The 12,902-nt window shown below is 37.5% G+C and overlaps 1 protein-coding gene across 1 annotated transcript; it reads left to right on the top strand.

Moving 5' to 3' along the window:
- The first annotated feature begins 6,214 nt into the window (after positions 1 to 6,214).
- LOC137743639 (F-box protein GID2-like) lies at positions 6,215 to 7,217 on the top strand. The gene has a single exon (XM_068483572.1). It carries the CDS (start codon positions 6,392 to 6,394, stop codon positions 6,983 to 6,985), a length of 594 nt encoding a protein of 197 aa, XP_068339673.1. The 5' UTR covers positions 6,215 to 6,391; the 3' UTR covers positions 6,986 to 7,217.
- The last annotated feature ends 5,685 nt before the right edge of the window (positions 7,218 to 12,902 follow it).

Consider the following 12,902-nt stretch of genomic DNA (forward strand, 5'->3'; position numbering starts at 1 on the left):
TCATTATTTTGGTGTACAGCTTAGCAATTAGACCATGAAAAATCAGCAACCCTGCTCGTGAGTCATGAGCTTGACAACGGAAGTCATAAAAAAACAATATTAATTACTACTTAATTAGGACTTAGGAATGAGTTGTGTATCATATGGGTTATAAAATAATGACCTATTTGGCATGTAAAGGAATGAAAATATTGATATATTTTTAACTCCAACAACATGTTTTTGTTTTTGGTGTTTTTGGTCAACTAACTCAAGATCAGCAGCATGTTAAATAGGGCTCTCGTGAGCTTTGTAACCAAAGAGTCGTACATATATGTGATATGTCAAGCAAAGACGGCGACCGCAATTGAGGACCACGGCCACCATACCCGGCAACCGCCGCCTGAGGTGGCATCTGATCTGCCCAGTTGACAGTTGACATCCTCCATGGGATATTCATATGTTCACGGGATCAGATATAATTCTACTTTATGCAACTGAGATCTCGATTTACTTCCATATGAATGCATCCGAAAAGATCTTGTAACTCAGTGTTGAAATTGTGTTTTCTGATTTAGATATGAATTAGATATAGCTCGTGTTATACCTTGTTCATATTTTATAGTGAACCAGCCGGAATTGATACGTGCTAATATGTATAATAATCAGAAACCATACATATTATAGAACCTCAAACGAGCATTAATAATGATATAACCTACAAGTTGGTTTAGATTATATCTCTAGTATTGATCCACCAGATCAACTGATTGATTATATATTAAGGTTATTGGATTTGGAATTGTACAACACACCCTCTCATATATATTATGTAGATGAAGGCAAACGTTGAGTTTATATATGAAGAATGTGTTGAATAATATTAAAAGTCTTGTATCGGTCATCTTACAAAACAAACTTCAATTAAACGGTTCTACTTCTAATTGTATCAAGATTTTTTCATAAAAATCTCACCCTATTAGTTGCAACGTTATTCCTAACATGTTAACATGTGAATCAAGGTGCATTTTTTAAGACTGAAAATCTATTTGTATATGACCCAAAAAAAACACAGAAGAAACGTGTACCGATCGACCAAATTCAAAAAAAAAAAAAAAAGGGAAGTAACTTAACTAACTCAATGGCTTGCATGTTTTGGTTCTACAAGCCTCCACAATTTAAATTAGGGTTGTTATAAGATCGGGTTGGAGGGAGATAATGATTAATATAATAAACAAACAGATCATGTTTCACAAGAGTCCAAAAGTCTTCCAATGTTTTAGGGTTTGCCTCTCTTGTTCAATATCCTATATATATACTTGCACAATGTGTTGCATGCCTTAATAAACCAAAACAAAATGAAGCAGCATGGCATGGTTGGCACCATTAAACATCCCTTCCAAATGAATTTCTCCATTTTTTCTGTAATCATCTTTCTCCTCATCCTCTCATCCGCCATGGAAATCGAAGGCTCGAGGTCTCTTGTAGATAAGCTGATATCTCCTACTAGTTCAATAAGTAACAGGTTGAAGATAGTTAAAGCATACTCTGGTCCTAGTAGGAGAGGGGCTGCCCATGCGTTTCTGCATATAAATCTTTCTTCTCCAAGTGCTCAAGTCAAGAAGTTGACCACGGCTAAAGCATTTTCCGGTCCGGCTAAAGGGGGGGTTGGCCACTAGATCATCAAACTCACCGTGCAGCAATTGCCCCGATGGATCATCACAATTTTATTTTTAATTTGTAATTTTATTCATTTCCATTTTACAATTTATTATTATTTTTTGTTTCTGTTGAGAAAAATTTGACAGTTGTTTGTGCAGAAATGCGTTTTTTACTGGTTACTCTTTTGGTCTCCTAAAATGTTGTTGGGATGTCAAGCAAGATGTTGTGTTCTCATCCATGTTCAAATCAAATTAAAGTTTTTTTTTTCCTTCAAAACGAGGGAAGGGGAACAAGGAATGGTGGTTGTGTGCGGGAAACAAGAGCTGTGATGGCAAAAGTGAGGTTGTAACTTGCTTGTTGGAAATTTAAAACGAATAATTAGAAGTAGGATTACCACTTCACTTTAGCATGAGTAATGTTTGGGAGACTAAATTTGGAGACAAAGTTTTAAAAACTAAAGGACATGAAAGTTGATGATTGGTTTATTACTTAAACGTTAATAAACGTACTTATTCCTATTAGTGACACATCATTTAGTTTGCAAATTTAGTCTTCCAATTTAGTCTCCCTAACACTACTCTTTCAACATGCATATAATATTTCACAAGTTTCTTTTTTAAGAGTGTTTTGCAGTGCTTACAAATAAATAACTCTACTAAAGTTATCAATAATAAAAGGATTCGCTCGTATTTGAAAAGGTGTTAGTTTACGTGTTGAAATAACATTACCCATACGCATTTACATAAATGGTTTCCTTTTCACCTACTAATAAGGTAACATAGTCACTCACCCTGATATTAGATATCAAGGGTGAAAAATAACTAGATGTGTTTTCATAGTTTTAATCTTCACCCTTGATATCAAATCTAACAATGAATGACCATGAATTCTTAGCCATCGGGTGACCAAGTACACTGGACTCTACACACATATTAAATAATAATCAATACTCTTTACTTGAAATAAAAATTAAAAAATAAAACAAATCATACAATAAGCATAAATGTATTTAATTAAGAAATGATTCCATTTGGGCTGGGCCAATGGGCCTTCAAACAACTAACTTGAATTTTGCAATTGGGTTGGGCTCATTGGCTAAGTTTTGCAATTAGGTTAGACTTCTATCTGTGTTTCCAAATTGGCCTTGGTTTTGTACCCGGTGAAGTCCACTATCGGTGATCAGGATGTCAAATTCTTTGCGCAGCCTGGTGGAAAAAAGATATAGTGCAGTTTAACGGTTGGTCCGTGAGTTTTCTCCAATATAATGTTTTATATAAAAAATTTAGAGAATTTTAATGAAAAACTTTCAATACTGTTCATTTTAACGAAAAATCAAAATTTTACACTAAAAAGTCAATCCTAATACCATTCATTTTACCCTTTATTTTGTCTTTATCTTTAAAACTTAATGTTTTCAAGACTTTTTCATTAGTTTTCCTAAAATTTTAGTATTTAAGTAGGATTTTTCTACTTAAATAAGCGATAATAGAAGGAGAATTCGAGCTTGGATGGATGTATAAGAAGAAGTGAATCTCCTCTAGCCAATATAGATACATCCACATCCACATCCTCATTATCAAAGTGAGTTTCAACTTTAAGAGGCTTATCCATGGACAGCTCATTTTAAGGTTTTAAGAATAAAATGAGACGAGTTGAGTTTCACGGGACATAATTATAATTAAACCTTGAAAACCATCAACTTAATTTATTTTCAGTGCTTAATACAAATGATATTCTACTTTAATTCAACCTAAATACACAAAAAAAAATGTTGCAAACTAAAGTGCACAAGTGTAAGCGCATCCAATTTAACTGATGTAATCAGGACGACGTCTGCTTAAATCAACTTGAAATTAAATAATAAACTCAATTAATGGGGACATAAAAAGATGAAGGAAACCGGATAAATATCCGGTTGACTTGAGGGAGAAAGTTGGGTGGTGCCAGAAACGTCAATTTCATTGACGATATTGAAAAACAAAAAATTGTTGGGAATCTTTGATACAAAAAAACAAGAACAAATTTGGAATTAGACGATAAAGATAAGAGACTGCTTCAAAAAGAAGAGGAGAACGTGGTTTCGTGCCCACCACTCCCCTTTCTCTTTTATTTTTTATTTTTTTTTATTTTTTTACTTTTGCCTTTTGTTGTTTTTTCTGCTTTTTTCTCCACACAGGCCCTTTCATAAACGAATTAATTAATTTAAATTATATTTTATTTAATCTCATTGGACCAATGAAACGGCAGAAAGTGTGGCGGAGGCATTGGCTTCCCCTCCCGCCCTAGCGCTCCTTTGAGCTTTTGCTTGAGAATTTTTCATTGTGACAGAAATACGAATGGTACATTATATGTTTTTATATAAGTGTTGAAATTTTTTAATATTTAAATTATTAACTTTTTAACACATATATCCCATCATTTTTATAATGACATGTGGTGTTCCACTCCGTGTTCTGATCACACTGAAAAATCTCTTATTTTCCTCAACTTAAGCTTCATCTTTTTCTATAAAATAATATGTGGCTTTCGATTTGATGATTAAGCAATAGTTATGCAGATTTCTATCCTTTTTTAAATAAAATGATATCCAATTTTTTTAAAAATTTTATGATATTATTTTGTTTCTGCCACTTGATTTGTTTTAAATTTGTTTAATTCAACGATTAGAAAAAAGTGCAATGGGAAAAATGAGAGAAGAATTCATTTCTTGTTTTAGTTGATTTGTGTGAATGAACTCATGATTGGGTTTAATGTTAATGGTAAGAATGTTAGAGTTTGAGTCTAAATACAAGTTACAGCTTCTCTTAGAGCACTTCTACCGGAAGCAAAAGAGGTCGGCACCTAATGCAAAAAACAGGCTGAGACTCAGCCAATTCACTCCAGCTCGTGGAATAAACTGGCACCCAGCCCAAGCCAGTCCACAGGCCGGTTTAAAATCGACAGAGGAAGGAGACGGCTCATCTGACGCCATGCTAATGTCATGGCTACCGTCTCTCTCATCTGGAACCCCATCCGATGCCTGGAACCCTATCCTGATCCCTGGAACCCATCCCGATCCCTGGAAACCCATCAACTCCCTTCCCCTGATAAATCCATATATTCAACACCATGTCACCCCTTCCAAATCATGATCTTCCTGCAACTCGGATCGTCGTCGATCGGTTGATTAACTCGGATCTTCCTGCAACTAGAATTTTTTTTTCTTTCCGTTTTGTATATTTTCGATGAATTTTTGAACATGTAGGTGTTGATTTTTTGGGGTTTACGGTGTGCGCAGGTCCAGGATGGTGTGTGTCCATGTTCAGAGTATGGTAGGTTTGACAGCGTGGTGTATAGAGAGAAGAAAAAAGTGGGAAAAGTGGGAAGAACAAGAAGAAGAAGAAGACGGGAGTCAGAGAGAAGAAGAAGAAGGGAGTCAGAGAGAAGAAGTCAGAAATTAACAAACCAAATTATTATTTTATAATAAAAATTAATAATATTTTAATAAAATTGACTAGGCTATTTTTTGTTACGGGAGGAGATGCTTTGGCCTATTACTGTTCATTGGGGTTCATTACTGTTCATTTGAGTGGATAAATGAGCTGGGTGCTGGCGCAAAGTCCTTAAAGGTGGAATTGCTCTTATATCTATGGTTAGAATTAACTAAGGAAGAATTAAAAAGGAAACTATGAGTGAATTGAGGAAAAGAACGTAAAGAGATGGATAGTAGTAATAGTCTTCATATCATCTTGTTGCATTCACTTATTTTTCCACTTGCAAATAACATATTTTTACCATTAAAGTTTTGTAAATGGAACCTTTAAATCAATTAATTGTCATTTGAAAATCATCCATACAAACACTACCCAAATCAGAAATCATCTAGTCATTTAAATATATCAAAATAAATCAACAATGTAAATACGAGGTAACATATTTATGATGAACTGTTGATTTATTTTGATTATTGAATGACTTTTTTTTGTAAAGACAATCTTCGTATAAAGATTAAGAGATTGAGTTGTTCCAATTACAAAAATCTTTATGGTGAAGATACATATTTCAAGTGGGAAAATGAGCCCCAAAAGGAAAAGGCAAGTATTATTCTTATGATAAAAACTATGAAGGTTATTGTCAAAAATATTATTATACATATCCTAACAAAATGTCGTATTAAAGAAAAAAATATTATTTAATTTTCACAATTATTAGGTTTTTTATTTTTAATTTCACTCGTTTATTTTACGAATCATTTAATATCATGCAATATTAAACAAATTCATGTGAATATTATAGTTAAATCCTTAAAATATATATTGACGTATGAGGACACAGTTGCCCATATGTTTTGGATTAATAAACTAATTTTAATTTTTGTTGTTAACGCAGGAAACAAGTTAAGGAAGCAGACAGATAAATAAAAAAGAGATTAGGCAAGTAAAAGATAAGAAAAAGCAGAGTAAAAGGACGTGGGAATATTCGTCAAACGAGACACACAAACCCAAAGAAGCATTCATTTCACAAAATTGTCGTCTTCCAAAACGCACGAGAACAGGTCCCCCCACTCCTCCTCCCCCGCTCTATATCCACCCCACCCTCCTCCTCCTCCCTCCGCATTACCCACCCCCTTCTTTCCACACACCCCCCACAGTTCGTACAATTTGGGCCCTGGGTTTTCCGATTACCCACCAAATCTTCCCAAAATTACTTTAAAACCTCCGATTGTAAGCGATCGATAGGAAGATTCGGACTGGTGGGTTGTAATTGTTCGATGAAGAGAGCATCATCGGGGGACGATTCGATGGCGGCGGCGAGTTCGGCGGATGTGAAGATGAAAAGGATTAAGGTGGAGGAAGAGGAGGAGATGGTGGATGACTGCGTTGACCAGGATGAGCTGAAAGGGGCGGGGTTTTCGAATCTGGACGACAATCTGATCTTCGAGGTGTTCAAGCACGTGGACGCGCGGACGTTGGGGATGGCTTCGTGCGTGAGCAAGCAGTGGCACAAGACGGCGGAGGACGAGCGGCTCTGGGAGCTGATATGTACCAGGCACTGGGCCAACATCGGCTGCGGCAACCAGCAGCTGAGATCTGTGGTCCTCGCGCTTGGCGGATTCCGGCGGCTCCACTCCCTATACATCTGGCCGTTCAGTAAGCCCTCCTCCGCCTCTTCCAGCTCTGCTCCTTCTTCTTCTTCGTCGGGTGCGTCCTCCTCGGCTTCGCCTTGGGCGGCGGCTCCGGTGAAGCCGATGCCGAATCCGAAGCCGCCAACCGCTCGTTGGGGAAAAGACGAGGTGAATCTGTCGCTCTCGCTTCTCTCGATTCGGTTTTACGAGAAGATGAACTACGCGAACAGAGGAAGATGATCAGAAATTAAACTCCACAATGAAATTATATATATTATATATTTATATATATCTCGTAATTTCAATTGGGTTTTCCCTCTTTAAATTTTGGGTTTTTTCTCTCTAAATTTCCCTGATTTGGATCTGTAATTCTTGTTGGATTTTGAATCCTTTTGTGTAAATTTAGTTAATTTCTGAATTATTATGCACTGTAATTCCACAATTTGATCTATTGGAATTTGGGTTTGCATTCTATCTGGTGTTTGTTTCTGGGGATTTGGGGGAATTTTGGCCGTTGTGGTGTCGATTGGCGGGTCGGAGGATTCGACTGGCGAATACGGACAAACAGAAAGGGAAACCAAATGGGGAAGGAGAGGGTACGGTCGTAATAAAAGGCTTGTTTCTGGGTATTTGGCAGGTTCGAAAGGGTGCGAATGGCAAAATGGCAGGTTCGAAGGGCCAAGTTGTCGTATGTATTGGGAGTGCTCGTATTTCTTGGAGAATTGCCAGACTGCTTGCTGTCGTAATTTTGTCTTTGGTTTCTTGTGCCTATTTGTCTCCTCATGTTGGCTTGCAGCTGCAGACTTTGACGGGGTTTTCCTTCCAACTGGAGGAAGGGAATGGCATCTTCTTGTGTTTCAATAGATTGTGTCATGTATGCGAGAGAGAGCCAAATTGAAGTAGCAGGGCAGATGGCGTTTTAACGCAATTGCGAGAAATAATTATATTTGGGCATTCTAGTGTAAGCTTGGTCTTTACTGATTTTTTCTTAACAATTAATTCACTAATGCTACCGTTTGTAAATAAAAATAAAAAATAAAAAAATTAAACAAGAAGAACGAAGAAGAAAAAAAAAAGACCTAAATAATAGGGTTTATAGACAGATATAAGCGCAAAAGCATAAAATTTAGTCCTCTACAGGGTGTCTTTGATTTTGTAAGTAAAGCCACATGACTTACGTGGTCTAGGTGTTCAGATGCAAGAATTTCTTCTTTAATACATAAATTTTCTCTTGCCAATTGGCCATCCGTTTAATGTCACATGTACACAAAATAAGTTACTAGTCCAATAAACATTTGCTACCTGATGAAACTCTTCATTCTGATTTGAAGTGCATGGCTCGGACACATAGATAGAATGTGTCAAATGTAAACTCTCAGTCTGCATAAGAAAAAAAAAACCTTGTACATGAAAAGGCACAAAACCCTATCCGTGGAGAAGCGAATACATGTTCGATTCCATGGACACGTACTGCATAAAAACACAGAGCGACAGTATCTTGGCCCGTGACCGTGATGGACAAGTAGTAAGAATTCTCAGTTATTTTCTACTGTTAATATGCTAAGGTTTGGACGGACGCATGTCGTTGACGGCAAGCAAAAGGGTAAGGCTTACAACACAACTAAACAAAGAGAATGGATGGGTCGATGGATGTTGGTAAACTGAACCGCCGTTTTAGTTTTTTGTGTCGTCCCCTTGCTTAAACCCCCCCCCTTTCTTTTTTATTTGGCCTGTAAACTTCAGGAGTTTTGGTCTCCTTGAAATTAGCTTTTTGTCAGACTCTCTATTTCCTTTGTAGTTTCATTTTGCATTTGGTCTATGAGTGCGCTTTTGCTCATAAGTCGGTGATTAATAATTTCACTGCATTGATTTTCGTTAGACTAGTGTGATTATTCTATTTACCATACAAAACTTAAAATTTAACCAATGCAATTGTTGACTCTAAAAATTACAAAACCTATGTGGCGCGCAGACCGAGTAACTAATAAGCTAACTACGTCCTTCGGTTGAATGCGGGGCGTGCCAACTCGTCGGCCGAGCTTGGCCGAGGAGTAAAATTCGGTGATGTCGCGTTGAGCGCGTCGTTGACTTCTATCTTGCGATTGCGACCGATGAAGGAACACTCTCGGTCTCTGGGTTCTATAGCCTGAAGACAAGGCTACTAATTCTGCAGAGTTCACAAATCGTCGGAGCCCGATTCGGTCACTGTGATTATATTCGTAAGAGTATAAGCACGCCGAATCGAGACCAAACTATATGGGCACAGGTACTCAAATGTGATGTATGTCTTGATGGTAAACGTAGTTCGGCCGTCGGAATGCCGAACCCTGAAACTTACTTGCGAGTATCCAATCATAAAATCATTCGGCGTCCAGTACGCCGAGTAACGCAATTCGTAACACCTGACTATGCCGAGAAGGGTTCGAAAACCCTTCTCGGTCGAGACTTAGATAGGTAATCGGTCGGCCTCGACGCAGTGCTGTTTATCCAAACTGAAGGTGCTTCTCAGTCGGCTGATTCTGCGGCAGCAGTGCTGTTTATCCAAACTGAAGATGCTCGCCAGGTGCCTCCACAGTGCTGTTTATCCAAACTGAAGATATGTCGGCAGAAAAAGAAAGGAAAAATCTCAAGGTATTTGAGAGGTTTTGCGCAGGGCAATTGTATGCTGGATTGAAGGAGCTTTCTGTTGCGTGATTTCTTGTATTTATAGCACCCCATTCCTTGAGACCGATTTGCATCCTGATCCGGATTGGGAGTCTTTGTCCCGTTTCAACTCTAACTCGAACACACCTACTCCCACTGGGTTTCTGAACTTTCCCCCCTTTCGAGGCTTTATTCTTTGCCAGTCGGGAATCCAGGTCGTACCAGGACTTACTCGACCCTTTTTGTTTATCTGGACTACTTAGGATAGGACTTGTCCGACCCTGGCAACTGGTTCGGGATTTATCATTCGGCCCATAGTATTTGACACAGCCTTGGGCCGAGCATATCCTGTTGCTCGGCCCAACAATATTATTTTGGGCCCAAACAGCAATATAACGATAGGCGATAGCTAATGTGGTGAGTGACGAGTAAAAATATTTTATTTGGTCTTCTGTTTGGCAAGACATACCTTTCCATGAATTTTTTTTTTCCCATTTGGACCAAGAATTTCGAGACTCCATTACTCATTGCTCTTCTGAATTGTGAACCAACTGTGAATTATGCTCGTTTGGAATTCGTAGGCAGCGTATAAAGATTTGCCACCTAACTCCATGTACTAATATTTCAACTCTCGCCACCTTACTTTTGTGTAATTTCCCAGGTTTCTTCAGTTTTTTTGGTTTGCAGCTTCCCACGGAAACATACATTCTCCTCCAGTTTTGACATCCTTGCTATGCATTTGCTGTTCAAAGAGGTAAAACATAGAAAATTTGTTCAATTTCGTCGGGCAAATTCGTTTGTTATTTGGATAGACTTCTACTTGTGACATGAAATTTTGACCCGAAAATACTTCAAATCTGATTGTGGAAAATGTTTCTCCACTCAAAAATTCAGATCAAATATGAAGTAGACTATTTGGCTCATTTCTTTGAAAGAAATCATTTCGTAAGAATTTCCTCTTTTTTTGGGTAGGGGCATCTCACTTAGTGTGAAACCGTATCACACATTTGAAACATATACAAAACAATTTACATTGTGTATTTGACAAGTTATTATGCATGTGTTAAACTATAATTTGTACAAATGAGTGACTTCTATAGCAAGAGCCAGACAATGTCCATAGCTCATTGAGACTTTAAAGTTTGACACATCAACAAACCGAATATTTAATAAAATTCGATTCAGACCATTATCAATTCTAGTCCACCTCCGTTCAAGACCAACTGTTGAGAAGAAATTAAACAGAAATTATCGAGTGCAAAATACTCTTAACTGTATCAGTTATGCTCTTATACCTTTTCAATATACTTAGTTGGGCCGGGGTACCCAGCTCAAATCATGTGTGCCGACTCAGAAACAACTAATTTGGATCAATATTTGTGGGCGGAATCAAAAGACAAAACGGATAAATCATAATATATATATAAAGGTATGATATTCACACGTCTCATTGTACTTCTCACATATTTTTTTAATTTTCGACCATCGGATCAGATGAATTGAAGAAGATCAACGGATAAAAATTATTAAGAGGTGTGTGAGAAATAAAATAGAGTGTGTGAATAGCAGACCCCTATATATACATATATATATATATATATACATATATATAGTAACAAGCATTTTATCCGGTCGAAGCAAATTTAATATTCAATATCTAAGTACTCCGAACTGAACTTGGACTGGATTTGCTGTATCCGAGTCCATCAGATTACGTCCTCCAGTGAATCTTTCAAGCCTTGAACCAACCCTCGTGTAGTTTGAACAAAGCCCCCAAGTCAAAAATATGAATCACTTTCCCACCTCCTCCCCACGCACTCGGACACTACTATTTATAGCACCCGAATCCCCACTCTATTCTTCCAAACCAGATCAAACCAAAAATCTCAAACACCCGAAGCGTAGTCTGATCAAACCATCTTCGATCATTTCGCGATATATTCTTTTTCCAGATGGCTAAAAGTTTGAAAGCCTTGTGCTCCTCCCTTGTTGTTCTTCTCGTTGTAAGCTCTTTGGTTTCGTGTATGTTGGAGGCTCGTCCTCTTAAGTTGGGGAACATAGACAAAGAGATGGAGAGTGTGTTCGATGGATTGTATATTGGAACAATGAAGAATGAAGGTCCGAGTGACGCAGGAAAGGGTCATGCGTTCACTGAGTCGGAAACCCTAGGAGAGATAAAAAATTAAAAAATTCTGGTCCTGGACCTAGCGGTCCGGGACACTGATTGCAGCAGCCATTGCCATTCGAACTAGTAATTGACTCTTTCCATTATGTTTAAGCTAAATATTTTTATGCAGTTTTTAGGTATATTGCATAAACAAGAACAATTTATTTTAATTGTAATGTAATGCAGCTCAGCTATGATGTAATCATACATTAATTCTTCATAAAATAATAAAAGTATGTTTTATTTGTAATACCTAGACTATCTCAAGGCACATAGGTTGGTTTGCTATTACTATACTTTCATCCATTGATGTGGAATACTCTCAAAATGAAAGACGTACACGATATGAGTTTACTATTGTGGGATAGTCTAAAAATGGAAAACATATACAACATGAGTGTACTACCATAGTAACGTCTCGTATCAATGAAATAAAAATACATATATTTTTTTGTTTATTACTTCATTTTATTGATACAAAACGTTATGGGGTAGTATACTTTAATGTATAAGTTGCTCTCCTCAAACCACGTAGTTTCATCCTTGTCGTGGAGGCGAAATAGCAAATGGTTGAGAAGATATATCCAATTGTATTCCTAACAGGGAGTAAAGTATGCCGCCAGGGCACTTGGGATCAAATTGGTTATGGAAACTTTATCCGAATCTACAAAGTGTAGGGCGGCTCTGTTTCATTCAGGATGACTGGATGATACATGCTTTTGACCGTCAAATGAAGAAACCTAACCTTAAGAAACACCTGTCCTTGCAAGAACCATGCCGCCATGAAAACAATTAATCACACATTCATGAATCATATGTCACCAGTCCTTCATTGATTACGATTTCATTTTCAATTTTTAGTTTTTATTTTTATTTTTTATAAATTAGAAATTAGAAATTCAATTCGTATCTAATTTGAATTTTATTAAAATGAAAAGAAAAAAAAAAATTGAAAAGCAACTTCCAACAGAATCTCCATCTTTCTCACATTTTAATTCCGTCCAAATGAACGGTCTATGATCTCTCCCATCCTTGATCCAATCCCACCACTTCCATCAACCTTCTCCCTCACCCAATTTGTTGAAATGTCCCACATCGACCGTATCAATGACAAAATAATAGTTTAAATACCCTAATCCCACTCCAACTAATACCGAGACCTTTTGTGATAAAACTCCACACCTAACGGATTGTGCATGTGGTAATTACCAAGTTTGGGATAATATCGGTGTTGTTGGAAGTGGGCCGTATGGCCCATCTCTCTGATAATTCTACATGGTATCAGAGCCAGGGAACAAGCCCGTACCGTATTGCCACGTGATAGGCGGGTCCCCTTGGCCCTACTCG

The sequence above is a fragment of the Pyrus communis genome, chromosome 1 (genome assembly GCF_963583255.1).
Source record: "Pyrus communis chromosome 1, drPyrComm1.1, whole genome shotgun sequence".
Lineage (NCBI taxonomy): Eukaryota > Viridiplantae > Streptophyta > Magnoliopsida > Rosales > Rosaceae > Pyrus > Pyrus communis.

Bases quoted from the DNA above. Each gene is read 5' to 3' on its own strand.
- LOC137743639 (XM_068483572.1), top strand. From the start codon at position 6,392: ATGAAGAGAGCATCATCGGGGGACGATTCGATGGCGGCGGCGAGTTCG.